We start from the raw sequence: 25,961 nt of genomic DNA, 5'->3' as shown, positions 1-25,961 counted from the left end.
CGCCATGCCTCACACGAGTCCTGACTCAAGAATAGCTGATATAGATCCTGCTAGAGTCCAGCCAAAAAAGCCCTCTTCTTCCGTCGTACCAGGCGCCAGAAGTCAGTCTGTGACTTGTCTGTGAGTGACGTCCCCCAAAAGCACCTCCCTCTGAAGTCTGGCTCTAGTCTGGCGGCACTCCTCATCGTACCAGCTGTTCTGAGGCATGCTCCCTGATCGGCGGCTCTGCTCAGGCTGGGTGTGTGGGTATGCTTCTGCTGCTGCCTCATGTAATGTCTGTGTCAGTGTAGTAGTTAGCTCCTCCAGAGGTCGCCCCGGGTCCTCAGTGCATAGGCGTCTGTAGATCCTGTCCATGTATACAGAATCCGTCTCCTGTGTGAATGTGTAGCGAGTAGGGGCTGCTACCCGTGGCCTGTGTGCTACATTGAACTGGAAAGAGATGGTCATCGACACCAGAGCATGATCTACTGCTACCCCGGTCGGTCTGGGCCCGACTGTGAGATCTTGGACACCAGAGATGAGATTCGGCTGTGCCATGACATAGTCCACTGTGCTGGCTCCATGCCTGTGTGGGAAACATGTAAAACCTCCCGCAACAGGAAATCTCTGTAGGCCGTTCAAGATGGCCAATCCATGTGCAGTGCCCATGTCTATCAGGTGTCGCCCATACTCAGTATATTCCACATCGTGTGATAGTCTGGACAGGCCCGTCTCCACAACATCTAGCTCTCTTAGAATCTCCTCTGAGGTATCATAAAACACTGCCAGGTGATGGGTAGTCCTAGCATTGAAGTCCCCTAGGATGATAATGTCACCATCCCTAGAGAACTCCCATATGTCATCATCCAAAATAGAGAAAGGGGACTGTCCTCTGGGTGATGCATAAACTGATGTACTCGGGGGAAGGTAGCAAATAGCTAGGTAGAGATATCTGCCTGTCTCTGCTTTCAATCTCACCCACATGTACCTAGCCTGCTCATCCCTGCAGGCTATATGTATCAGTGGCTGCAAATCCTCTCTAAATAACACTGCCACTCCCCCCGAGCCCCGCCCTCTGTGCTCTTAGCGTGTCTCCTATTTTTAAGCTGTCTCCCACCTATATCCACTGATGTGAGGCATGGATTGCCCAGGGGCCTGGTGTGTCTCAGAGTAAAAGGTGATGTCTCTTCCAGTAAAGCTATCCTCAAAAGCACCTACATCAAGACGCATAGATCCATTACAGTTCCAGGCAGCCACTTTGAGTGTGGTCCCATAAGTCTCGCACCGTCATGTGGAGCGTCGCTCTAGTATTACCACTTTCCTGTCTCGGTAAAAGGCAATCTTGCCTTTTCCCCTTGCCGCTCTAATCTCCGGCATTACTTCCTGCATATGAGCGATCTGCGAGAGGGTGAGATCATCCCCGAGAAAGATGCCAGTCTCTTTTAAGAGTTGGTCTTTTCTTCAAGAAGGACTTCCATGGAGGGAAAACAGAGGATGAGTGCTCTTTCTTTTGAGGTTTCTCCACTGCTTCCATTTTTCTTTATGTTGCCCACTCTCCATGCCCTTGTGTGCGTCGGCTCATGAACCCCATCAAGGCTGTGAGTTCTTTTACTTCTTCGTCCACATTGCCTTTGTCTTTAAGACCGCAAATTCTCACATGTAAAGCGCGCACCCGTCTCCTTTGCTTCTCCTCTAGTGTCTGATTAATGATAGTGGGTGTGGACGTGGGCGTTATCTCCTTGCCTTTTCCTTTCTTGGCCACCTTGATCCATTTCTCGGCTTCTTCGGCCTTCTGTTGAGTTTTTGTAAGAACATCCACCCAAGAAGTCGTCATTTCTTTGTGTTGCTCTTCTCCCTCTTTGATGGCCCGTACTTGCTCCTTGATTGTGTTGATTTCTTCGATTACTGAGGGTTGCAGTTCGCCCTCTTCCAGTGTGTTTCTTGATCGAGCTTCGGCGAGATCTTTCTTGAGCGACGCAATCTCTTCCTCTTGAGTCGTCACTCGGTCTTCCAACGTACTTATCTTGCTCTCTTGGGTCAGCACGTGTCCTTCGAGCATGCTTATTGTGCCCAAGAGATTGCGGTTCATCTTGGTAATGATCTCCGTCATTTCCTCTTTGCACTTTTGAATGGCATCCTCTAGGGGGTCGACTTTATCGTTCAGCTTCCTCATGCTTGATCGCCGTACACCAAGGAGTCACTAAACTTACGTATGCACCCACACTAGCAACGGGCGCGGTAGCTGGGTGAGTGGGAGAGCGTGGGGTGGTATGGCAAGGGAGGGGAAGTGATAGAGTGCAGACGAGAGAGAGAGAGAGAGAGAGAGAGAGAGAGAGAGAGAGAGAGAGAGAGAGAGAGAGAGAGAGAGAAGAAGGGGGGGGGGGGGAGTATCAAAAAGAAAAAGAAATAAAATGATATATTAACGTCTTCAAAAGGCCAAATTGACCTATGAGACCAAGCCGATACTACATAGCGAATCTGATACCATGTCCCAAAAAAAATAAAATAAAAAAAATAGACTTTCTACGCGTAGAAGAAGGGGGGGGACATCCTATGCGTAGAAGGAGGGGAGGGGGGGGGGACACCTGGCGGGGCTGCAGGCGAAGCGAGGGGGGGCGGGGTTGCAGAGGCAGCGCGAGGGGAGGCGGCAGCGCAGGGGTAGAGAGGGCGGGAGTGGGAGGGCAGCGAGCAGGAGCAAACGCGAGGGGTTGCAGAGGCAGCGGGCAGGGGCGGGGGGAGCCGGGCAGCGAGCAGGAGCAGCGCAGCAGGGCGAGAGGGGGGGGGGGGGGGGGGGGGGGGGGGGGGGGGGGGGCACAGCAGCACGCGGGGTTGCAGAGGCACAGCAGTGCGCGGGGCGGCAGGCGGGCACAGCAGCGCGCGGGAGCTTCAGAGAGAGAGAGAGAGAGAGAGAGAGAGAGAGAGAGAGAGAGAGAGAGAGAGAGAGAGAGAGAGAGAGAGAGATGATGAAATGAAATGAAATGTAATATTAACGTCTTCAAAAGGCCAAAATGACTTATGAGACCAAAGGGTTATATGTGGTGAATCTAATACCAGGTCTGGGTACAAAAGGTACAAAGAACTGAAAAGAAAATAGTGGGTAGGGGTGGGGTGAAAGCTGATACAAAGGGAAGACAAAGGGTGAGCTGATACAATGGAACTCTCTGACACTCGAGGCATCAAATACATATACATTAGTATTCGGGACGGCTTCTATGTCGTGCCAGTATGGTATGGATCCTCTATCGCAGTCTGCGTCGATATCGAGAGGGCCCTCTCATCCGTGGGCGATGGGACCGCCCCAACTCTATCGCCCGGTCAAGCAGTATACCTTTGGTACCTCTGGTGTTGTTATGCTGTGGGTGCTGCTCGAACTCCTCTGTTTGTTACTGAAAGAAATCTGTGACCTTCCGCTGTCGCTGCATCTCTCTTACTGTGCCCCTTTTTAAGAGGTCCTCTCAGTGTTTGCAAATCTCCAGTAAGTATAATCCGAGGCATCTCTGATCCTAGTATCTCATGACTATAGAAAGTGGCCCAAAACCCTCTTTGAATAGACGTGAAAGCGGCCTGGTGTCTCATAGTATACTGGGTAGTGACATATGTAATGTAGCTTTGACTCTGGCTCTATTTGGCACACCTGACAAATCCTGGACTCAGCGGGTACTCCCTTAAATCTGCATGTCTCGATCTCTAGCTGATGTGAGGATGTGCGTATCTGACCAATAGCACATCCTATCCCGTGGGATAGGTGAGTATCCATGTATCCTGGTCTGATCACAAAATCATCCTCTGTGAGTTGGAGAAGATGCTCTCTATAGAAAGTCATCTTCGTACCTAGCTCATGTGTAGGTTGTATCCATGTCCTCTTCGTATCCAACTGAATCAAGTCCTGTCTGATGAGCCTGGTAATCTCTGGCCTTGTGAGGGGGATGGAGGGTGCATCCAGAGAGTACTGAAGTGGGGGGAAGCCGGTCCATACTAAAGCCATGTAACTGAAACCAAGATGCCATCTCTGCATACCAACATGATCTACCTCTCTGCAATGCTAGCTGTCGCGAAGACTGTAGTGCTAATCGAGCATATCTGTCTCTAGGGAGAGCCCAAGTGCTATGCATAAATGAAATTGATCGAGTGAGTGCCTCCACTACCAATGGAGGAGCAACGAGCTCCGCCCTAACAATGTCATGTAGTACTAAGGCCTTGGCCCTAATCATCCGAGAAATCATAGACACCAATGGATTCTCCATACATCTCCATCCATCAGTACTGCCAGCTCTGCTATGATGATCAACTGAGGGGCCCCATATCTCCACTCCGTACAGCATGGCCGAAGTGCATAGTTACCAAGAACGGGAAATCGGAACGGGGAACGTGGAACGGCAATTGCCACAAAATGCCATTCCCTGTTATGGGTACTCATGTTTGAAACACGGAACGGGGATTCAGAACGAGAACTTAGAATGGAAACGGGGAATGGAGACCTGAAAACGGCCATTCCCTGTTACCATGCCGAAGTGACCAAAGTGTCAAAGAGCCAAAGCTTTGTCCGAGGTTCCTGGAACTGAACCTGCGAACATATCCTCTCAAGCCTCCCCAATGCTGCATAGGCTCTGGTCAATTGTGTATCTGCTGCACGCCTCAGGGAAAATACTGGACCACTGAAAACCGCCCCAAGATAAGTGTATGTATCTGCATACTCCACAGTTTCTCGACCATATGTAAGAATGGGGGCGGACCTCCTTACCCACTGCGCCGTGGTGTTAAACACCATTACCTTGGTCTTACTAAGGTTCACAAACAATCCACTGTCCCGTGCAAATACATGCAGTGCATCCAAATGACATTGCATCCCTTCTGGAGAATCGGAGATCATCACAATATCATCAGCATATAATAGCAATGGGAATCCATGTCCCTGCAAGCTGAGCACCTCTATCACCCTCTGTATGTGCATAATCTGAAAACTCATCTACATATATCCCAAAGAGAGTCAGAGATAGGGGACAACCCTGCTTCACCCCAATGGTGGAGTGAACCATGTCGGACATGCCCTGAGTAGTGCGTACCTGTCCTACCACTGTCCTGCATAAAGCTAAGATCCCCCAGATCAGCTCTGTGGACACCCCCACGTCTTGCAATCTGCGTATGAGTGTGGCTCGTGGCACTGTATCAAAGGCTTTGTGGAAATCCACAAAGCTACAATATATCCTCCTGCCATGGTGTCTACCCTCCTCAATAATGGCTTTGAGTGTCAAAATTTGGTCAAGAGTAGAGAAACCTCTCCTGAACCCTGCCTATCCTGCTGCCCGCATGCCCTCTCTCTCTGCCCATCCACTTAACTCATGCTCAAGATTGATGCATATAGCCTAGCCAGAGTGTGACCAACCATGATGGTTCGGTAATTCCTGGGAAGCATAGGATCTCTCGACTTGAAGATAGGCACAATAGTGGACATACTCCAAGTCTCAGGGAAACCCTCATACATGGCTCTATTAAACATCATAGCAAGAGGCTTTGCAAGCATATCTCTGGCATGGATAAAGTGATTTGCTACCACACCATCATGATCCTGTGCTCTTCTTGTCTTCATCTTGTCAATGGCTTTTCTTACCCTCTCAGTCGTAAAGAAAATACATGTTTCTGGGCATGCCTTTGGGGGGTAGACAAAGGTGGCTGCCACGATGCTGTATAGAGAGGTGTAGCATATTCCCCCCATGTCCCTGTGGAAGTGATGGCTGGCGGTGTGGAGTGCTCATTGAAAAGCCTCCATGCCTCACTAGAGTCCGGACTCATAAACATCTGATACAGATCACACTCTAACTGAGATAGGTAAGCCCTCTTCTTTCGTCGCACTAGGCGGTGGAAGATAATATGTGACTGTCTATGTGTAGTAGTACCCATAAGCACCTCTCTGTGTAATTTGATCCTCGTCTCTCTACACTCCTCATCATACCAACTGTTCTGAGGCATCCCCAGATCGTCTGCGTGTAGGCTGGCTGGGGGGATACGCCTCTGATGCTGCATCATGCAGCGTCTCTGTCAGAATCTGGGTGAGCTCATCTAGTGGTGGTCCTGGCTCCTGAGTGCATAGCTGCCTGTATATCTCATCAGTGTACACGTGATCCGTCTTCCTCGTAAAGGTATACCGAGTATGTGTGGAGGCCTCTCCCAATGGAGCTGTGTTGAACTGGAAGGATAGAGTGAAAGACAAGAGAGCATGATCGACTGCTACCCCAACCGGTCAGAGAAAGAGAGATGAAATGTTATATTAATGTCTTCAAAAGACCAAAATGACCTATGAGACCAAAAGGTTACTTCCATGTGTGACTCTAGTACAATGTCTGGGAAACATAAAAAGAAAATAAATGAGGGTACCTGCTTACACTCTATATGTGACCAATCCCTAAAGCCAAGCACACTAGCATGCACCCCTATGTGCATGGATACAACCTTCTACATAGGAATCCCTAACACATGCTACTCATACTATGCACACATGGTACACATTATGGCCACATACTACTTGCCCTTTACCATTTGTGGTGCATATCCCTCTCACCATTAATTCCACCTTTCATCTTGAGCCTACATTAGGCTACTATGCTAAAATTGTAATCTTCTCATTCTAATCAATCAAACAAGTTTCATTTCTTTGTATTGAGAACATTCTACCTATTCTATTCACTCTCTATTGTTATGGTGCTCACACAATGATAAATGCCACATTAGTTTATCCACCATAGCACTCACACATGTGGTATCAAAGCTAACATGTAATTAGCATTTTCTAATTAGAATGGTTAAATCCCTATGCTAGACTTAATGCTCTCTGTTTCTAAGCACTAAGTTGAATCATAACTTTTAAGCTAATTGCTACTCAATTTCAATCATCTCTATCTAGCATTGGTTTTTGGGCTCGCCTATTTAGCCACTACCCTTGCCAATAATTAGTGGTAATGGGATTGAGCATTAGGTTGTGTGCAATTTTTTTTCTTCTTCTTCATTAAACTTGCTTGATTATGTGTGCGGTGTTGCCTTTTGCTTTCCCCTTTTCTCCAAGCGAATTTACCTTGTTAGAGAGCATGAATGAACTTTGGAATGTATGTGTGTCATAGAGGTTTCCACAACCTTTTGATTGCACTAATTTATGCTCCATTACCATGCATTTTAGCCTATTCCACGCTTTTGCACTCACTAATTTTTGGAATTGATCTACAATTAGTTTAATTTTGGCTAATTTACACTTACGTTTTCACTAATCGACCCTCTTTTCCACTTATTTTTTGTGCATTCTTGACTTGGTTCGTTGCAAAATCAAAAGCCTCATCTTATTACATCAAGGTGTGCCCACAGAGCTCTATGTTTATAGCTGTCATTTGAACCCTCAAATCACCTAATTTGAAGGAGATTAGTGCCACTAATTACTACCTTAAACATGTGTGTGTGCACGCGCGTGTGGGGGGCTATGTGGACAAAGAGGGGTCGGAGCCACCTCTTAAAGGAGCGAGAAGGGACCAACTGGCCTCTTGGAGGCGTCTCACACAAAGCCAAAAGCTGCTTGCACGGCTCGTTGATACTTGGTAGCTGCCCAGACCCCGTGGCCTGCCTCCTCCCGGCTCTGTTGTTATTTTTTCTCGTATCAAGCCTCCCTCTTTTGCCCTGAACACCAAGCCCACACCCTTGCTCCTTTTAACTCCAACTTTGGGTTCGCCCCAAGCTCACCCTCATTCCCACAGTGAGGCCCCCCCCCCCCCCCCCCCCCCCACCCCCTTCTTTTTGGTCCTCAGACTCACTGTTACAGGCTTGGACACTCCAAGCGTGAAATCAATAGCATGCCATTCTCTTAATTTATTTGTGTCCCCATGGGCCCCATCAGACGGAACCTCCATAAGTTGGAACTTATAATCTTTTAGTGACATACCCCCCTCTTGAAAGAATTGTAATCGCCCTTGATTACGCTTGCAAAATCAAACATAAGCTAGAAACTAGCTCAGTAGACGCTGATTCTTAAGTACTGACTCACTAGACGACACAAATCTAGCACTTGCACAAAGACGACAGTCACTGAACATTCAAATCCATCACATAAAGTCCGTCGAGATATCGGGTCATGATCTATCGGCAACATGTTTAGCAATCGCATCTATATCTATCCCAGGTTTCACTAATGTCTGGATTGACTAATTTTTATTGCTATCATGTCCATCTCATCCGGAATCGGAAGACCGAAATGCTGCAGTCATTTCGTCTGTCAAACATGAGAGAGCACACATAAATCAGATTCATTTCGGGATTTCCCATTTCAAAGTACTTCTTTTATAAAGTCATAGAGCAGAATACTGTTAGCCTGTCAGTATCCTTGAAATCCAAAGGAAATTCAATGACTTTATTCCATGTGGGTAACTTGTGACAAAGGAGCAGAGTGGCTCCCCGCTCGTGCAGCCCCGTCTGCACCAGATTCCACCGTGCTAATCTGTGGGATCGCTCGGAATAGACGAAGCTAGACCGAAAGCCTCAAGGTAAAGTTCCAAGTCTGATGAGTATCTGCTAGGTCCTCCTCCAATGTCGGATAGTTCTTGACTAAGAACCTCCGTTCAATTTACCTTTCTCTTCCCTTTCCTTGTGAGCTAGTATCTGTTCTGGAACAAGAATCTCCTCGCTCTCTTCTACCTCAAGTTGCTCCTCAGGCTCCCTACCGACTAGCACCTCACACTTGAAAGGTTTCAACAAACTCACATGAAACGCATTGTGAATCTTCCAGGTATCTGGCAACTCCAGTCTGAAGGATACATCATTGACCTTCTCTTGAATCTGGAAAGGGCCATAATACCACATACTTAGCTTTGGGAAAAGCTGCTCCTTTCCCTTTCGTTTCCTTAGGCGTGCCTTCTCAAACCGTAAGAGCACCCAATCATCTTCCTTTAGCAGGAAGTCGCACCGATGCTAGTCCGCTGCCTTCTTATGACTTGCTTGAGACTTCTCAACAACCTCGTGCACCTTGGCAATAGCAGTATCCACATCTAGATCATACCGATCTGCTTGAAAAATCTTATCTTGGGTCTGGGGAAATCTCTAATTACCAAAACTGATTCCTTTTTTCTTTCTTTCCTTGTGCCCTGGGACCTGTGGGTAGCTTCGCTAGCTTCCCCTGTCCATTGGCACGCTAGTCTCAATCATCGGAACCGTGAGACGCACTATCATCTGATCCCTTTTCTGATCTGGAATCCTCTGATCAACTTGCATCTAGTTCCCTTAGTTCGTCGGAACCTTTGGATGTGCTACCATTTGATTCTCCAGAATCCTATGATGAGCCGTCATCAAGTTCCCTTGATTCATTCTCTTCACTCGTAGACTCCTGCCCGTAGGATAAGTCAATGAGCCGGCATGCATTCCAAATCGTTGCTTAGCATGTCCCATAAGTCTCTAAATAGAGTGAGCCTTCTGGTTTAGACAATAATCTCGAATCTCTGTTGGTAATCCACAACAAATCCGCTCAATCTGGTTTCTCAAAGTGATCTTCCGAAACAAAGATATTGGCAAATAAGTATCCCAAAACCTCTGGCAATAGTCATCCAATGTATCTTTCTTAGTCATTGTCAAGTGATGCCAAGCCGTGATGACATCTCTTTCATATTCATCTGATATCCAAGTTGACGTAAACATTTTCTTGAATTTTAACCACGTTGCAGGTGCTTCTCTGCGTAACAACAGAGTAGACCACCATGTCTATGCAGTTCCTTTCAAGTAAGATGCCACCCCTTGCACCTTGGAGTGTTCTATAAACCGTCCTCCAGAGAAGGTGACGTCAAACTGTTGTACAAACTCAAGGGCTTGATGGGTGTCCTGGTAGCGTGAAATCGTCTGAAACCTGACGGTCTGACTCCTTGCTCATTGGTCACTGTCAGAAGAGAATGAGCTCTCCTCCTCTGACGTGCTAGATGGCCTTCCAAGCCTTCTAGACTTTTTCACAAATTTGCTTTTCTTGCTTTTTCTCGACTTCTTCCGTCTTTTCTCATTCTCTCTGGAACTAGACGACGACCAACTGTCGGAACTCTCTGAAGACGAAGAAAAATCTGAGTCATCCTCGAAACAAGCACGCTTCTTGGATCTACTTGCCACCCAGAAACTTGACTTCTGGCCCAAATAACGAGGGAAATTCACCGATTTTCTTTTCTTTCGAGAGTGCTTCAAGCCTTTCAATATCCGGTTCATCTTATGGTCAATGGCTCTATCCAACTCTTCTTGCGAGTACAACTTTCGCTTTTCTACACTCGTCTATCCTTTCAGCTTTCCTCCCATCTTGAGAGGAGAATCAATGGCCTCACGCCAACTCGAGTGAATCTCATCAATCGGGGAAAGAGAACGGGAAGGTCCGGACGGGACGGGAACGGGGAGGCCGGAACGGTCGACTAAAGTAAGGCTTGAATTACCTCCATTCAGCTTAGTCCCAAATAAACTCCAAAACTGCCCCCAAATCTACCCCCTAACCTGCCCTCAGATTGCACCGAAAATGTTCCTCTAACAGCCCCAAATCTGCCCCCAAAAGCCAACTTTTTTGCCCCCAAATGTCTACTTTTACCCGTTCCGCCCTGCGTCTTGCCGTTCTGCCTCATGTTCCGCCTCATTCCCCTCAATCTGGAACACCATTCTGGTTGCACCCCGTTCCGGAATGGCGTTCCATTCCCAACTCCGTTTCGGGATTGGGACTCGTTTGGAACGCCGTTTTGGAACGTTTGGGCTGTGTTCCCCCCGTTCCCTGTTACACTGAATTCTTCAGGTGTTTCGCAAATCTTGGGTCTCTAGAGTACTTGATCAATCTTTTCACACATGTGTCAACCTGCAGTTGACACTTGTACTCTGCTCTGCCTAACTTCTTCGCCGAATTTATTTGTTTAATTTTTCCCGAGAAAAAGATCCTTCTTTTAATTAATGAAATTGTCCATAGGGCTACAACCACCTCTACTAGAGAGGGCTACAACAATCATAAGGGGAGACTCTCTCAATGAAAAAACAACATATGTACAATGAGGGCTAAATCAGGAGATGGGAGGAGGGGAAAACCACACAGGTGGACAATAGTGCCATCTGAGCACACCCCGGACCATGGTGAAGAAAGGCCAGGGGCGCCAGAGCTAGTCGAAGGAACACCTCTCTATGCTCCCGCATGCGGTCGGAGCTGCCCTGAAGTCTCGAATTGTCCCTTGAGAGTATGGATCAGCTCTAGCCAAAAATCTCCAACAGTCTCCGCTGTTGGCACAAGGCGAGCCTCAAAGATGCGGAAGCAACGGGCCCGCTAGATGAACCAAAGTGTCAGGCCGCAGACGAGCTCCCAACACACCTCTCTCTCACTGCACCACTCCTGTGGAGTAAGCTCTGTAGCAGACTGGAGTGTAGGTCGACCCCCCTGTATCACTATCATCCTGTTGGTGGAGGATAGCTCCAACTATAGTGCAGGGCTTGTGAGAGTGGACCAAGCACCTGCCCCCCAAGTGTACTGCCGTGCTGTGGAAAGAGTTGGCATCAGTCGAAGGACCCGAAGGCAAACCTGCTGTGCCATAGGGCAATCCCACAAACAGTGACGTTGACTCTCCAAAGGATGGTCACAAGCTGCACATGCTGCCGCAAGGCCACTATGTACAAGCCAACTCCCCACTGCTGTAGCTCTATGTGCAACCAGCCGCTGGAACAGCGTGACTTGCCGCGGCTGTCTAGCGTCCCACAACCTCACCCAAAAAACTGACAGGAACTCAGCTGTGAGACCCTCCTCCTGCCAATGAGGTGCTGCAGCAGGACGAGCCTCTCTCTGTGCTGCCAGTATGTGACGTCCTAGTCGAACAGTGTACTGAAAGAAAGGGACCCCTGGATGGTCGGCTGAGGAGAAAGTGTCCCTTCAAAATCACTCTAGGATCCCACGGCACTTGTGCCAGTGGAGAGCTCTCCCAAGCCCAAAGCCCTATCTCAAGAGTTGTCGGGTCAGGATCGATGACACAAGTTCTCCCGCAAATGCCCACTACTCGGATCCTCTGAAAACAACACTCTGCAACGTGTGGAGCCTCTACTAAGACTCTATGTAGTCGACCCTCGCCATGTATCTCGAAGAACATGGAGGGTACTGTCTCTGAGCAAGCTCGAACTCCGCTGAGGACCTCCAGTCGCGTGAAGGCCCCCCATCCATCTGGGAGCTGCTGCCTTTAGAGGTGCAAGCCACTTAGCGGGTATTGCTTCTGTGATGTCCTGACACATGCTCTGCACCCCCCTCATGCTCTGCAGAGCTGGATGCTTTGTAACTCCTCTAGCAAACCTGAGAACTGAAGCCACTCACCTAGAGTGCGTGTTGGACCCTCTGCCATGGAACCCCAAGAGGCCTACTACCAACCAAGTGGCCTCTCTGAGTGCTGACCATGGGGTTCCAAACAAGGGGCTGTCTCAAGCGCTCCTCCGTGTAGGTGTGCTTGTGTTGCTCCAGGCCTCTCCGTAGCTGCTCCCAGAGCGAAGTAGGTTCACAGCAAAACGATCCTCCAGTCTTTTGCTTATACAAACTCTGCGCATCTGTGTAAAGAGCCATCTGTTGGAAGGTCTCCAAGGGCCTCCTGCCTGAGGCACTCGAGCTCGAAGCCGCTGAAGCAAAAAATCCTTCCAGGGCTCCTCCCTGGAAGCAGTCCTCTAACAACAAACTTCCCAAGAAGGGCTCTACTCTGCTGTGGTGGGTCAATGATCCCCAACCCCCCCTGAGAACAAGGTAGAGTGATGACCTGCCATGTTTGGCCCGGACTATCTGAGAGTGTGCCCTGACCAAAGAAAATTCCTGATCAGTGTAACAAACTGCTGACGTGTCAAAGCCCTGAAGAATGGAGTCAACTTGCAGATGTCGGCCGAGGGGCCTAAACCCTAAGAAGAACAAGTAACAGAAGAAGTCCTCCCAACTTATGGGGACCCCGTCTGATGGGGCCCCAAGTGACAAAGGATTAAAATAAAGTAGGACCTCCACACACACACACACACACACACACATAAACTGATGATGTGGCAAAATTTTGAAAATTGCGCTGACATGATGACGTGGTAGGCTGTACAGATTTTTGCGTTTTGCGCTGGCTGATGACGTGGCAGACTGTACGGATTTCCGTGATTTACGTTGACAGCCTTTTGGCTTTGCTTTTGGACCAGATGCTTTTAAGTTTGAGGGCTTTTTATTGTAAATTGCTTTTTAGGCCAAGGGCCTTTAAATATGAGGCTAGGGCTCATTCTCTGGCATGCTTCCTGGAGAAGGTACAGAGTCTGGAGTACCGGCTTGTAGTGTGTTGATGCAATATAAAAAAATACTGAAAGGGGTCCCAAGGTTTGGGGCGAATCGTCTCTGGGGTGGAATTCCGTCCCTCCGTGTCGCGTGTCGTCTCTCTCTTTCAGTTCAGTTGTTATTGAAGTGTTAAAAGTCTGTTCAGTCTGCTCTTTTCTATTGGCACGTGGTGCTCGTCTTGTGACAGTGGTATCAGAGCATTAAGCATGTGCTTTTCTGAAAGCATACCGGTCCTACAAAAGAGCAGACAGAGCTTTTGGAATTTTATTTGAGGTATCTTCGGCCTCCAACCCGGACTTATTAGCCATTAAGATCACTTGCAAAGAAGGATCCGATATTTGTTTCGAGTCACTGTTTTTCTCAAAAGCAGTGCCATGGAGATGTTGATGTCTATAGCAACCAAGCCGCACACTCCAAGTACTTGGCAAGCTTTCAAGAAAAAAATTTGTCCGAAGTTATATGGTTTCTGACATCTTCCTTCGGAGTGCAACTTCTGGCAGAGTGGGGTATCCTGAAATGCTTGCCATGGAAACCCTAACAGATTATAACTTGAAATTTCTCGACATCTCTCAATAGATGTCTCTTCACGAGCAGATGACCTTGGACGTTCGGTGTGATTGCTATCTCTTGGGACTACCATCACCGCCAAAGAAACACTGTCTGTCCAAGAGTTGATGGACCATGCTGTGCTTGGCTACGACCTCATGGAAGGAACCTAACCCTAATTTTTGGTGCAGGTTTCAAGATGGAAAGTCAATCGACTTTTCGAGCTCGACTGACGTCGAGATTGCTTTTTAAGTTTGAGTGTTGTTTAATCTTATTTGGTGATCCTGTTTGGAATGGATGGTATCTGTTTTGAACCTGTTTTGGTGCCGATTTGAATTGTTTGACTCTGGTTTGATACTGGTGTCAATGATTGGTGATTTTACTCCCGGGTGGAGAAGTGAGAAATATTGTCTTGGTATTGTTTGAACCTCGGAACGACGCAGGCCTATGCTTGGGGAGCGTTTCATTGTATGTTTGAAAACCTCGGAACGACGCAGGCCGATGCCTGGGGAGCGTTTGGTTGTATGCTTGTAAAGTAATTGTTGTTGTGACTCCCAACCACTTGGATGGTTATGAGGGAGGAGTATTAAGAAGTCTGAGAAGTGGTTACTCTCAGCACCTCCAAAACGTAGGTTGCGATCTAGGGGGCGTTTGGTTGTAAAAGGCCTCTATATCTCCCGGCCCAAACCTTTTTAGGTTATGTGGGAGGAATGATGAGGGAGTCGTTGAATATCTCCCGGCCCGGACCTTGTTAGGTTATGCGGGAGGAGTGTTCATCGGCGACTTTATGTTTCTATGTCTTGTAACATGCATTTGTAAGCATTTGTGTTGCATTGTGATGTGCCAACCACTGAATATTCCTAATTGGATGAGATTGCGTGGGTATGTAATTTAGTGCATCAGGACACTCGTGAAAGATCACTGTGGTCTGGGTGTGATGGCTAATTTTACTACGCCGGAATATCAAGAGTTCCGATCTGGACGAAAAGAGAAGCTAACTCCTTGATCAAAAGAGCAGAAAGAAGAAGCTAACTCCTTGATCAAAACAGCCGAGAGGAGAAGCTAACTCCTTGATCAAAAGAGCAAAAAGGAGAAGCTAACTCTTTAATAAAAAGAGCAAACTGATTGTCCCTTGGAATGTCTCTCGGAATTTGTTTTTTTTAGCTAACTTGAGTTGTTTTGCAGATATGTTGTAATCGCGGACGATTACTCTCTTTCAAGAAGGGGAGATGTAACAAACTGCTGACGTGTCAAAGCCCTGAAGAATGGAGTCAACTTGCAGATGTCGGCCGAGGGGCCTAAACCCTAAGAAGAACAAGTAACAAAAGAAGTCCTCCCAACTTATGGGGACCCCGTCCGATGGGGCCCCAAGGGACGAAGAATTAAAATAAAGCAGGACCTGCACACACACACACACTGATGACGTGGTAAAATTTTGAAAATTGCGCTGACATGATGACGTGGCAGACTGTACGGATTTTCGTGTTTTCGTTGGTTGATGACGTGGCAGATTGTACGGATTTCCGTGATTTATGCTGGCAGCTTTTTGGCTTTGCTTTTGGACGAGATGCTTTTAAGTTTGAAGGCTTTTTATTGTAAACTGCTTTTTAGGCCAAGGGCCTTTAAATATGAGGCTAGGGCGCATTCTCTGGCATGCTTCTTGGAGAAGGTGTAGAGTCTGGAGTACTGGCTTGTACTGTGTTGATGCAATATAAAGAAATACTGAAAGGGACGCCAAAGTTTGGGGCCAATACTCTCTGGGGTGGAATTCTGCCACTCCCTGTCGCGTGTCGTCTCTCTCTTTCAATTCAGTTGTTATTGAAGTGTTAAAAGTCTGTTCAGTCTGCTCTTTTCTATTGGCACGTGGTGCCCGTCTTGTGACAATCAGCCTCTCTACCTGGCTGATGCAGGAGCTCGAAAAGATCCAACAAGATGTAATGTACCACATAGCAGCCAACAACACCTGGTTGGCCACTACAACTCTGCAGAGTCGTGCCGAACTCGAATGTAGCAACTTCCTCTTGATGGACAGGAGGAGGGGAGCAATCTGCTGCTCAGGGGACAAGTCCAGGCCAACTTGATAGCCCACGTAGCGAACTGCAGTCCTTGGGGGAATCCATCTTAAACCCTCACCTGGCAGCCAATCAGGCATAGGAGCATTGCCAACCCAGAAAGACACTGTCTTCCTCTAGTTGATCAGTGCGCCTGATGCACAACAAAACGTCTCTAGAGCCTGCTCACACTTGTGCAGGTTGGCCTCTTGGCCCTCCAAGTACAAAGCTGAGTCACCTGCAAACTCAAAATCCAAGAGCTCATCGTCCCGAATAGGGAGCGCTAAGCTATGTAAACCAACCTGCTGTGAAACCAAGAATTTGCTCATCGCCTCAGCATCGAACAGAAAGAGGAAGGGGGCTAGAGAGCAGCCATGTCGGATTGAGCGTGTGAGCATGAAATGGTCTCCTTTACCACCTGCCAGAAGCACCTCACTGTGTGCACGTCTGTAGAGAGCCGACACACCTTTGATCCAAGCATCTGAGAAGCCCATCCTACGTAGAGTACCCTCCAAGAAGTCCGAGTTCACTCCATCGTAGTCCTTTCAAAATCGAGAAGACGTATCACTTGATCCTCACCTCCGAGGCGAGCGAGGGCCGAGGCCTCCTAAAAAGTGAAGATGTTGTCAAGGGCACTGTGCTCCTTGACAAAACGTGTCTGGGTCCCATGTATAATGCTCTCTAGAAGTGGCTGAATCCTCAAGCTCAGAGCCTTGGCTAGAATTTTGTAGGCTGAGTTGAGGATGTTGAATGGGTCGCCACTGCCAAATCTCATCCAAGGAGCCTCCCTCCTTGGGAATGAGGTAGATCAAGCCCTCACTCATGTTGTTAGGCATCTCTCCTGTGTGCAAGATGTATTGAAAAGCGTTGCAAAGGTCTGTGCCCAACAAGTCTTAGTACTCCAAGGAAAAACTGGGAGTCAAATCATCCTCCTCGGGACAACTACCACGGAGAAGTGCTCTGAGGGCCACATGGAGCTCCTCTAGCTGGAGAGGTAGCTTAAGTCTCTGACGCATCACCTTAGTCACAAGACAAGGTGTCTGTGCCCAAACCTGCCCTCTGCATGCATCTTGACACGCTGACTGAGACTCTGCTGACAGCAAGTCACAGTAGAAGTCAGTAGCAACTTGCACGCATATCCTCTGGCTTTGAAGAAACTGACCCCTTAGGTCTCCTCAGCTGGCGCATGACGGGGTCCCACTACCTCAAAGAAAGACCCAGTCACTCTGTCACCCACCTGGGTCCATTGAGATGCTTGTCGATGAAAAGCAAACTCATGACGCCTCTCCTCTATGCTGGCAAGCTCTTGGCGAGCGTGCTGCAACTGTTTCTCCAACCAAGGACTGTTTGGGTGCTACTCCTGTATCCTCTGCAAGAAAGCAACGCCTCGAGGGAGACACTGCTGCTCCTTCCTTGCTGCAGCCAGGTGGGTCGTACACTCCTAGAGAAAGAAATGACTAAGCTGAGCAAGTCTAGAGGCCACTCTGTGAGCAGGAGAATCTTGCGTGTCCAAGCCCTTTGTCCAAAGAGCCACCACTCGCTCTCTTAGCTCTGAGTCCAACAAGATCCTTTCAGGGATGTGTAGCATCATGCTCCCCTCCTCTGTCTAGTTGTCACCGTGGGGATCACTGGTGCATGATCCGAAAAATATGTCCTAGCCAAGATGCAAACTGATTCTCCCAAGTCACAGATGTGGTCACTAGCGTAGAAGCGATCTATCCGAGATAGATTTACTCCTCCCACTCTGCGGGCCGAGCGAGAGAAAGCCAAGCTGTCTGGGGGCCTCACAAAGCCGGAGTGTTGCCAAACATCTGAAACCCTCAAAGTCATACATAGCCTCTCCCAAGCTGCCAACTCAGCTCCGTGCACAGTAGCATGGCTACCACCAATCCTGTTTGAGGGGTCCTCCAACATGTTGAAGTCACCCCCAATGCACCATTGCTCTGCATGAAGTAGAGACTCTACAACGTGAGACCAAAGCTCTGCACGTGCGCTTGCCACATTGGGTGCATAAATGTTCAGGATACCCATGAGGCAACCCTGAACCTGCAGAGTAATCCACTGAGTCCTACCAGGCACAATAATACCTCTGCTCACAATGGCCTGCTCAAACAGGCCCGTGGGGCGGTAGGCTTTGGCTTTCACCCGAAATTATTTACTTTACTTTAGAGAGAGAGAGAGAGAGAGAGAGAGAGAGAGAGAGAGAGTACTTTGCAAAAGGAACCTGCGATGGGAATTAACACTTAAGTACACACACGGCTCGGAAATTAGAATGCTCCGAGAAGATGCCGACAACTTGTAGGCCCCAAAATTGGCGCCCCTTTCGGTATTTCTTTATTCTTTAAGAGGGTAGATTACAAAGTAGAGTCCTAGGAATTCTTTACCTATATCCAGCTAGATACCGCCCGTTTTGGCAAAATTTTTGCAGCATAATAGTCCCAAAACTTGCCCGAAACCAAGTCCCCTGTTGGAACTCACTTCCACTGGCATAACCCTTTGATTCCTGGCCCAAAACAGTAAATTCAGGTCGCTGTATTTACTGGTTTTCGCCCTGTTTTGAGCCCTAAACAGTCCCCGAAGTGCCCTCTAGCAGTGGGGCACTATTCTCAAGGGTTTATGGCTGAAAAACAGTCAAAATACAGCGCATAATCAGCACTGAAATCGCACCTGTACAGTGAGGTTATCACCCTCACCAGTGCGTGCTTTTGGAGTAGCAGTTAGCTCCTCCTGTTCTTGCTCAAGGAGGCTCTTGCCTCATCACAAAAACATGAAACCACACTGTTGTACGTCAGTCAAGTGAAGAGCCCTCTTGTGGGGCATCACATAACTGCCCATAGGGGAGAGAGAGAGCAGTGTATAGTGTGCAGGTCATCACTCCTAGCACCACACTGTACATAGAGTGGAAGGCATGCACTCCATAGCTCTTAACCTGTGACAGTATGCAAAAATAAGGCCTCTCAACTACAAATTCAGCGCCACTTCTTCTTGCATGAGGAAAGTGCACAAAAATGTGCCAGTTGGCACGTTTACAAGCCATTTCCCTTTTCGGGGTTACCGCCTAAAAATCTCCCGATTGGTTGCCTAGTTGACTTTGCGGTAGAGTCCTAAAATGTTCCCCTTGTCATTCTGGAGATAATGACGCGAATAGATTTCATGGCCCAGAATAGCAGTTTCCTAATTTTTAGGAGATGCTTCCGTTGGGCTTCCACTGGTCTTCTGACCATCTATCCCCATTGGGACCGCATCCAAAAATGCAATGTGGCCCAACTGTCGGGTACTTTTCTTTGGTGACCCACCTTGGCCTAATGCCTTTATTGAGTTCACTTCCTAGTATCCACCAACTTGCTAAGTGCGACGGGTGGAGCTCTATGATCTTGAACTGAGCCTAGACATCCTCTTACTATATGAATTCCAGTGCCGACCAACTGTGGGTGAAACTACCGTTCACATTGTCCATACAATGTCCAACCATTTGCAACTTCAAAAAGAGAGTCTTAAAAATAAAATAAAAATCGTTGGAAAGAAACCAACAACTAAGGTTAGCAATTGCTACGTCCTCGTGACATAGTTAACAATTGCCACCTCGTGACATACCCCCCTCTTGAAATCGCAAACGTCCTCGATTGCATACCATAAATACACGCCACTGATGATCTTGTGTTGTTAGCACTCTTTTATCATCACATGTATCCGCAAGAAAGGTCGTAACACAGAGATACAAATGACTTAATTAGACCTTCATACTTTTGTTATTTCCATCTATTACACTGAAGTCATATGTACATTTGGTGTGGTAGTCCTATCATTACCTCTCCTTTGTACACGTTGGGTTGGGGCATAAGTAGGTTTTAACTTGCAACTTGTCCTTTAACTTTTCTGTCCTTATGTGCCAAAACTTGCTCAGGTACCAGGATCTCATCAAGTTCCCAACTTCTGGCTGATCCTTATCTGGCATATCTTTTGGCACATCACCCATGAAGGGTCTTAGAAGACTCACGTGAAACGCATTATGAATCTTCCACACATCAGGCAATTTCAGCCTATAAGCCACATCGCTGATCTTGTCAAGTACTTGAAAAGGCCCATAGTAATGCATGCTGAGCTTAGGAAACAACCATTCCTTGCCCTTCATCTTCTTTAACCTTGCCTTTTCGAACCTTAACAAAACCCAATCACCCTTTTTGAACCTTAACAAAACCCAATCACGAGGTGATAACAACAATTCACGACGGTGACAATCAACAACCTTTTTCTGCTTTGCATGAGTCTTCTCCAAGGCAACTTTAATTTTCTTGTACATCTCATCCATGTTCTCAACATATCGATCTGCCTCAAAGATCTTGTCCTTTGTATGCAAAATGGGAGGAATCTTTTTGCTGCCTTCAACAATGTCAAAAGGTGCCTTGCCTATGAACGAATGCACCGTATTGTTGTATGCATACTCAAGCATAGGCAAATACTGTTCCCACTTGCCCTTATTATCTGACACAGCATTTCAACAGATCTAAGACAATAGAATTAGCCTCTTCTGACTGTCCATCAATGTGTGAATGAAACGAAGAGGAGAACTTGAGCGTAGTCCCCATGTTCTCAAACAATCCTCTCCAAAACAAACTTGTCATGCGAGGATCACGATCACTGATAATCGATTGTGGCATACCATGGTATTTAAACACATTGTACATGAACAAGCATGCCATCTGGTCAGATTTTATCTTCTTCTTGACAGGGATAAAATGGGCTTGCTTGCAGAACCTGTAGATAATGGTCCATATACCATCATTCCCTGTTGGCGTTCTTGGAAGATCAAAGATAAAGTCTATAGCAATGCTTTCCCATAGCTTATTCGGAATCGACAATGGTTGTAACAACCCTGGTGCCTTTTGCCTGTCAAACTTGACCTTTTGGCAAATGAGGCATGCTCGCACAAAGGCATCCACATGTCTCCTCAAGGTAGGCCAATAGAAGAATGTCTCTACCGCTTTAACTGTCGCATCAATACCACGATGCCCTGCATACGGTGGGACATGACTCTCTTCCATGACCTTATGTCGCAATGGCCTAGTGACACAAAGTCTACCATGCATCATCATAAAACCATCTTTGAGGAGGTAGTGCTCATGATTTGGCCCTTTTGCAATTGTTCAAAGATCCTTGCAAAATCTTTGTCAGTAGCATACTGTTCCTTCATGTCGTCTAACTCATGATGATAAGGAATTGACACAGCTGAAATTTGTGGCTTCCTTGATAATGCATCATCCACAACATTCTTCTTGCCTTCCACATGCATAATTTGGAAGTCGAACATAGAAAGAATGTTTGCCCATTGCATATGCTTTTTGGATAACTTTGGCTGTGTCAAGAAGTATCGCAAGGTCTGATGGTCTGTTTGGACAACAAAATCAGCACCTAAAAGGTAGTGCTTCCAGCTAGAAAGCGCATGAATCACGGCCAAGAGCTCTTTCTCATAGACTTGCATAGTCTTCTCTGGCCCTTGCAAAATTCGGCTTTAATAAGCTATTACCCGTCCATCTTGCATTAGCACTGCTCCGATGCTACTACCACACGCGTCACACTGGACCACAAATGACTTCCTAAGATCTAGCAAAACAATTACTGGATCTGAAGTCAACTTTTCCTTTAAGAGACTAAAAGTTGAAATCTCTTTTTGGGTCCATCTGAAAGTGACCTCTTTCTTTTGCAAAGCGTGAAGAGGTGATGCTATCTCTGCAAAATTCTTGATAAACCTTCTATAGTAGGAACACAATCCCAAGAAGCTTCTGACATCGTGCACAGTCTTCAAGTCTTGCCATGTTTTGATAGCTTCGACCTTTGCGGGATCCATTCTGACACCATTCTTTGAGACTATGTGGCCAAGGAATTGGATCTCTTTCAGGAAGAATTCACTTTTCTTAAGATTGACAAGTAGCATGTGACTGCACAGCTCTTCGAACACAATGGTCTAGTGACGCCTATGCTCCTCTTCATTCTTTGAATAGACTATCATGTCATCGAAGAACGTCCCAACAGACTATTGATGGGAGCGGAAAATCCGGTCCATCATTCTGTTGAACGTGGCAGGAGCATTTGTTAGCCCAAACGGCATCACTAGAAACTTATAGAGACCAAATGTTGTTCTAAACGCAGTCTTGTGTACATACTCGGGCCTTTTACGAATCTAATGGTACCCACTCTTAAGGTCTATCCTGTTGCAGCACCCTCTAAATGATCGAGAATATCATCAATTCTAGGAATAGGAAACCTATTCTTGATGGTATTCTTATTCAACGCAGAGTAATCAATACACATGCGCCATGAGCAAAAGGGTGAAGAACTAGGCTGAATCAGCTCCTTCTCTAATAACTCCTCAACCTGGCCCATAATCTCTTTCTGTTGCGTTGCGCTAACCGTGTATGGAGGTCTATTTGGTGGGCTACACCCTGGCACCAAATCTATCCGATGATCCTCTGGTCTCTCTGGCGGCAATTGCAATAGTAATGAATCAGAAAAACAGTCACTAAACTTTTGCAAAAATGCTGACCTTTCTTTATCTAACATAGATAAATTTGACTGACAATTATATGAGACATCACGTGCAAAAATCAAGTAGACAGAAAGATAATTCTTTATTACAGAAGTGATAGCAGAAGCAGATACAATAACAAAAGACTCCCCTTTGAGCTTTACATTCAAAACATGAGTTTTGCCCCTATGTTGAAGGGTGATCATCTTGCCAAAGGCATCTAGCACACCATGTACACTAAACATCCACAGAATTCCAAGTACCGCATCGCACCCTTCCAATTGCATGATATAAAATTCTTTTGTGTCTACATATGACTGAATATGCAGACGCAGCTTTCCAATAATGGGAGTAACACACTTTGAGTGGCCAGGACATGCCAACCCTGCCTCTGCTGCGTACCCCATCTCTTCAGCTCTGATGCCCAGCTTCATAGCTAACTCTGGTTAGATAAAGTTTGCTTTGGCACCTGGATCAAAGAGGATGAGTGCCGTTTGATCTCTAACTTTACCCCATGCTGTGCATAACTCGCTGGCATCTGTACTTGGCCTATCACCCGCCATATCTGGCACCAAACCTGCCGTGCGTTTAGGCTTCTTGCCTTTCTGGTCCTCTTTATCAATTGAGTCAGCTGGTTCTTTCCTTTGTGGACAATTGGTAGCAAAGTGACCAGGCTGCTCGCATATAAAGCATTTGTTTTCAGCCATTAGGACCTTCTTTTCCTCGAGCGACTTGCGCATAAAAGGCTTCCTTTTCTGTTTCTTTGCTTGCGCTCCAGAAGTCGTGGCTGAATCCCCGACTCCGTTTCGGAAATAGGACTTGTCCGGAACGCCGTTTTGGAACGTTTGGGCTGCCTTCCGCCCATTCCCTATTACACTGGTATAAAGCCACAATCCCCCAAATGAACTCTGTTGGGTACCCTCATGACCTGTAGTCCCCGCATCAGTCTAGCTCTGGGTATTGTATCAAAAGCTTCGCGGAAGTCCACAAAGCTACAATATATTTGTTTGCCATGTGACCTGCCCTCCTCAAGGATGGCTCGTAGAGTCAAGATGTGATCAAGAGTTGAGAAACCCCTCCTGAAACCTGCATGTCCTATCTCCCTGCTCAGCTGCTGCTCGAGAATGGATGCGTATAACCATGCTAATGTGTGACCGATCATAATAGTATGGTAGTTTCTAGGCTCCATAGGTCTCCTGCCTTTAGGATAGGCACAATAGTAGACAAACTCCAAGTCTCAGGCATGCCCTCACACACAGCACGGTTGAACATCATAGCTATAAGCTCTGCAAGCATATCTCTGGCATGAATAAAATGCTTGGCCACTAATCCCTCATGATCATGAGCTCTCCCATACTTCATCCTGTCAATGGCTTTCCTTACCATCTCCGCTGTAAAGAAGACATATGTATGTGGGCATGGCTCTGGTGGATCTGGTAGAGGTGGCTGCCCCAACACTGTATATAGGGATGCTGCATATCGGCCCCACACCTCCGGGGGGGGGGGGGCGAGAGAGAGAGAGAGAGAGTGTCAAAGGGAAGGTATGATCCAGGGAAAACTTGCTGAACATGTTCATATGTTTGAACTCCTAGGAATCAAAGTCATCTTTTGGGATTTGCGAGAACCATTTATTGAGGGCCTGTACAAAGGAGGAGTTTCGGAAGCTGGTATCAGTCAAGTTACAGGGAGTCTTGATTCAGTGAGTACTCAAATATAATAAATTTTGCCTCTGTTTACCACATTGTTGAAACACTCATTCTGGGCTTCCATGTGTAGGTTCTTGGACAAATTTGTGAAATAATTGTGGAGCCACTACGTGATCGAGTTGTGTTAGGCCTTCTCCAGGCATCCCTTGTAGGTTTTGCTCGTCAGGAACTATTGCTTTACTAATTGTGTTCCTATGATCAAGATACCCAATCTTACACCATTTCTTGTCATAGGATGGCATGGTAAGAGTGCTAATAGATGGAGGTCCCACCAGATTCTTCTCACAATCAGATGCAAATGCGCTTGAGGATGATTTGAGGGTATTGAAGGTGTGTGCAAGTCAGGTTATTAAAAGAGGTGCTTATTTATGCTCCATAATGAAGACCCATATCAACCTTCGGAACATGTTTGTTGGTATAGGAGCTCTTTATGGCTGATGGTGAGGGTCTTCCAAGAGGAGTTGTTGAGAATATGGCATCTCATGTCAGGCAGATTGTGGATCTCTACAGAAAGGATGTAAGTGCGTTCTGTGGGTGGTGAATGGAGCTCTTGTATGTTTGGTTGATTGAACACTTAGAACAATGCAGGATTACAGGCTTCTTTGATCGCTTGTTTGCAGGCACGGTTTGTTATTGAGAGCTTAAAAGGGGCAAGTGAGCAGATGGTGATTGGAGCAGGTCCACAGAAAGATGTAAAGACGGCCAATGATGAATATACTCTTCTGCGCGTGCTCTGCCACAAGATGGACACGGAGGCATCCAGCTACTTGAAGAAACAATATAAGCTTCCGAAATCATGCTCATAAACATGGGGTCCCACTAGAGCCATGGACCGCGCTCAAGATGCGTACAAGAAATTCAAGCTTCCAGATGATCAATATCTAAGCATGGCGTTTTGGCATGGAAAGTTTTTGAGCCCTTGTGTATTCTTCTATATTGTCCATTTGAAGACACTTATCTCCACTTTGTAAGTGGTGGATCTCATTTATAGATACATTCAATTTAATACCTGATTTAGCTTCAAATGGTGAAAAGGGTATTGAGAGCTGAAAAGCCTTGCAGATGCAGAAGGTCATGTGGCAAGTCTATCAAGTGGATTTCTGGTCTTGAAGGCATCTGTGGCCCTCCCTAAAGTTGGTATGCATTTGAGTGCACCTTGTCTTAAGTACACATTAAAAGAATGCTGGGTTCCTACCTCTTAGGACAGGATTCGAAGACCACTTCGATTTTGGAAAGCTCCCAATGCTGCAATGTAAGAGCCTCATTGCTAGCCTTTCGACCTTTGCAGCTCTACCTTGTTTGTGTAAATGATATGAGAGTTAACCACCTTTTCATCATGAAGATTATTAGCCACATCTGTGTCTCAGAATTTACAATCCCAGGGGAATTTTTCTGTAGATGAGCTTTTGCATGAGCATATGGTCTGCTCTAAGCAATTGTAATGAGCGGAGTCTTCGGGCGTAGTTCCAAACATGTAAATTGTCAAGTTGTAACCTGTGGTTGGGAACATGATACTGATGTGATGGATTTTTATTAAGTCGGTCAGCTTAAGTGGCTCTGTTTTCTCATAATAGCTCCTTCATCACTAAGGTTTTGTGCTGAGTTTGACTCACCTTTTCTCAGCTTAGTTTCTCTGGATAGTAGTAAGGAAATAGATCAGCGTAGTATGAAGTGAGCTAAAGATGAATCTGAAACTATATTGAGTTGATAAAGCTTGCTTGAAGCCTAGTCTCTATTCTTATCAAAATCAAGTAACTTTTGTCTCATGGTGCCCTCATGTGGAATAACAATTATCTTGTTATGTGGGGCATCTTCTTCTGGCTCTCTCTACATTCAAGGGGAATGTTCAAGTCCACAAGTCC

The 25,961-nt window shown here is 46.8% G+C and overlaps 2 protein-coding genes across 4 annotated transcripts in view; both read left to right on the top strand.

The window, feature by feature from the left end:
* Positions 1-25,670, top strand: part of LOC147461334 (plant/protein (DUF810)) — a 113,276-nt gene extending 87,606 nt beyond the window's left edge. For all 3 annotated transcript variants that reach the window (XM_086508906.1, XM_086508905.1, XM_086508907.1), the window contains 5 exons: positions 23,986-24,092; positions 24,170-24,247; positions 24,334-24,429; positions 24,521-24,616; positions 24,720-25,670. In XM_086508906.1, coding sequence (XP_086365032.1) covers positions 23,986-24,092; positions 24,170-24,247; positions 24,334-24,429; positions 24,521-24,616; positions 24,720-24,905 — 563 coding nt within the window. In that variant the 3' untranslated portion in view covers positions 24,906-25,670. The remainder of the gene's footprint in view (positions 1-23,985; positions 24,093-24,169; positions 24,248-24,333; positions 24,430-24,520; positions 24,617-24,719) is intronic.
* Positions 24,927-25,670, top strand: LOC147461335 (uncharacterized). The gene is made up of 2 exons (XM_086508909.1): positions 24,927-25,066; positions 25,162-25,670. Exons 1-2 carry the CDS (start codon positions 24,927-24,929, stop codon positions 25,229-25,231), a joined length of 210 nt encoding a protein of 69 aa, XP_086365035.1. The 3' UTR covers positions 25,232-25,670.
* Positions 25,671-25,961: the final 291 nt, after the last annotated feature.

This window comes from Adiantum capillus-veneris, chromosome 3 (genome assembly GCF_014529385.1).
Source record: "Adiantum capillus-veneris isolate H3 chromosome 3, ASM1452938v2, whole genome shotgun sequence".
NCBI classification, from domain to species: domain Eukaryota; kingdom Viridiplantae; phylum Streptophyta; class Polypodiopsida; order Polypodiales; family Pteridaceae; genus Adiantum; species Adiantum capillus-veneris.
This window is presented reverse-complemented; position numbering and strand designations above follow the sequence as displayed.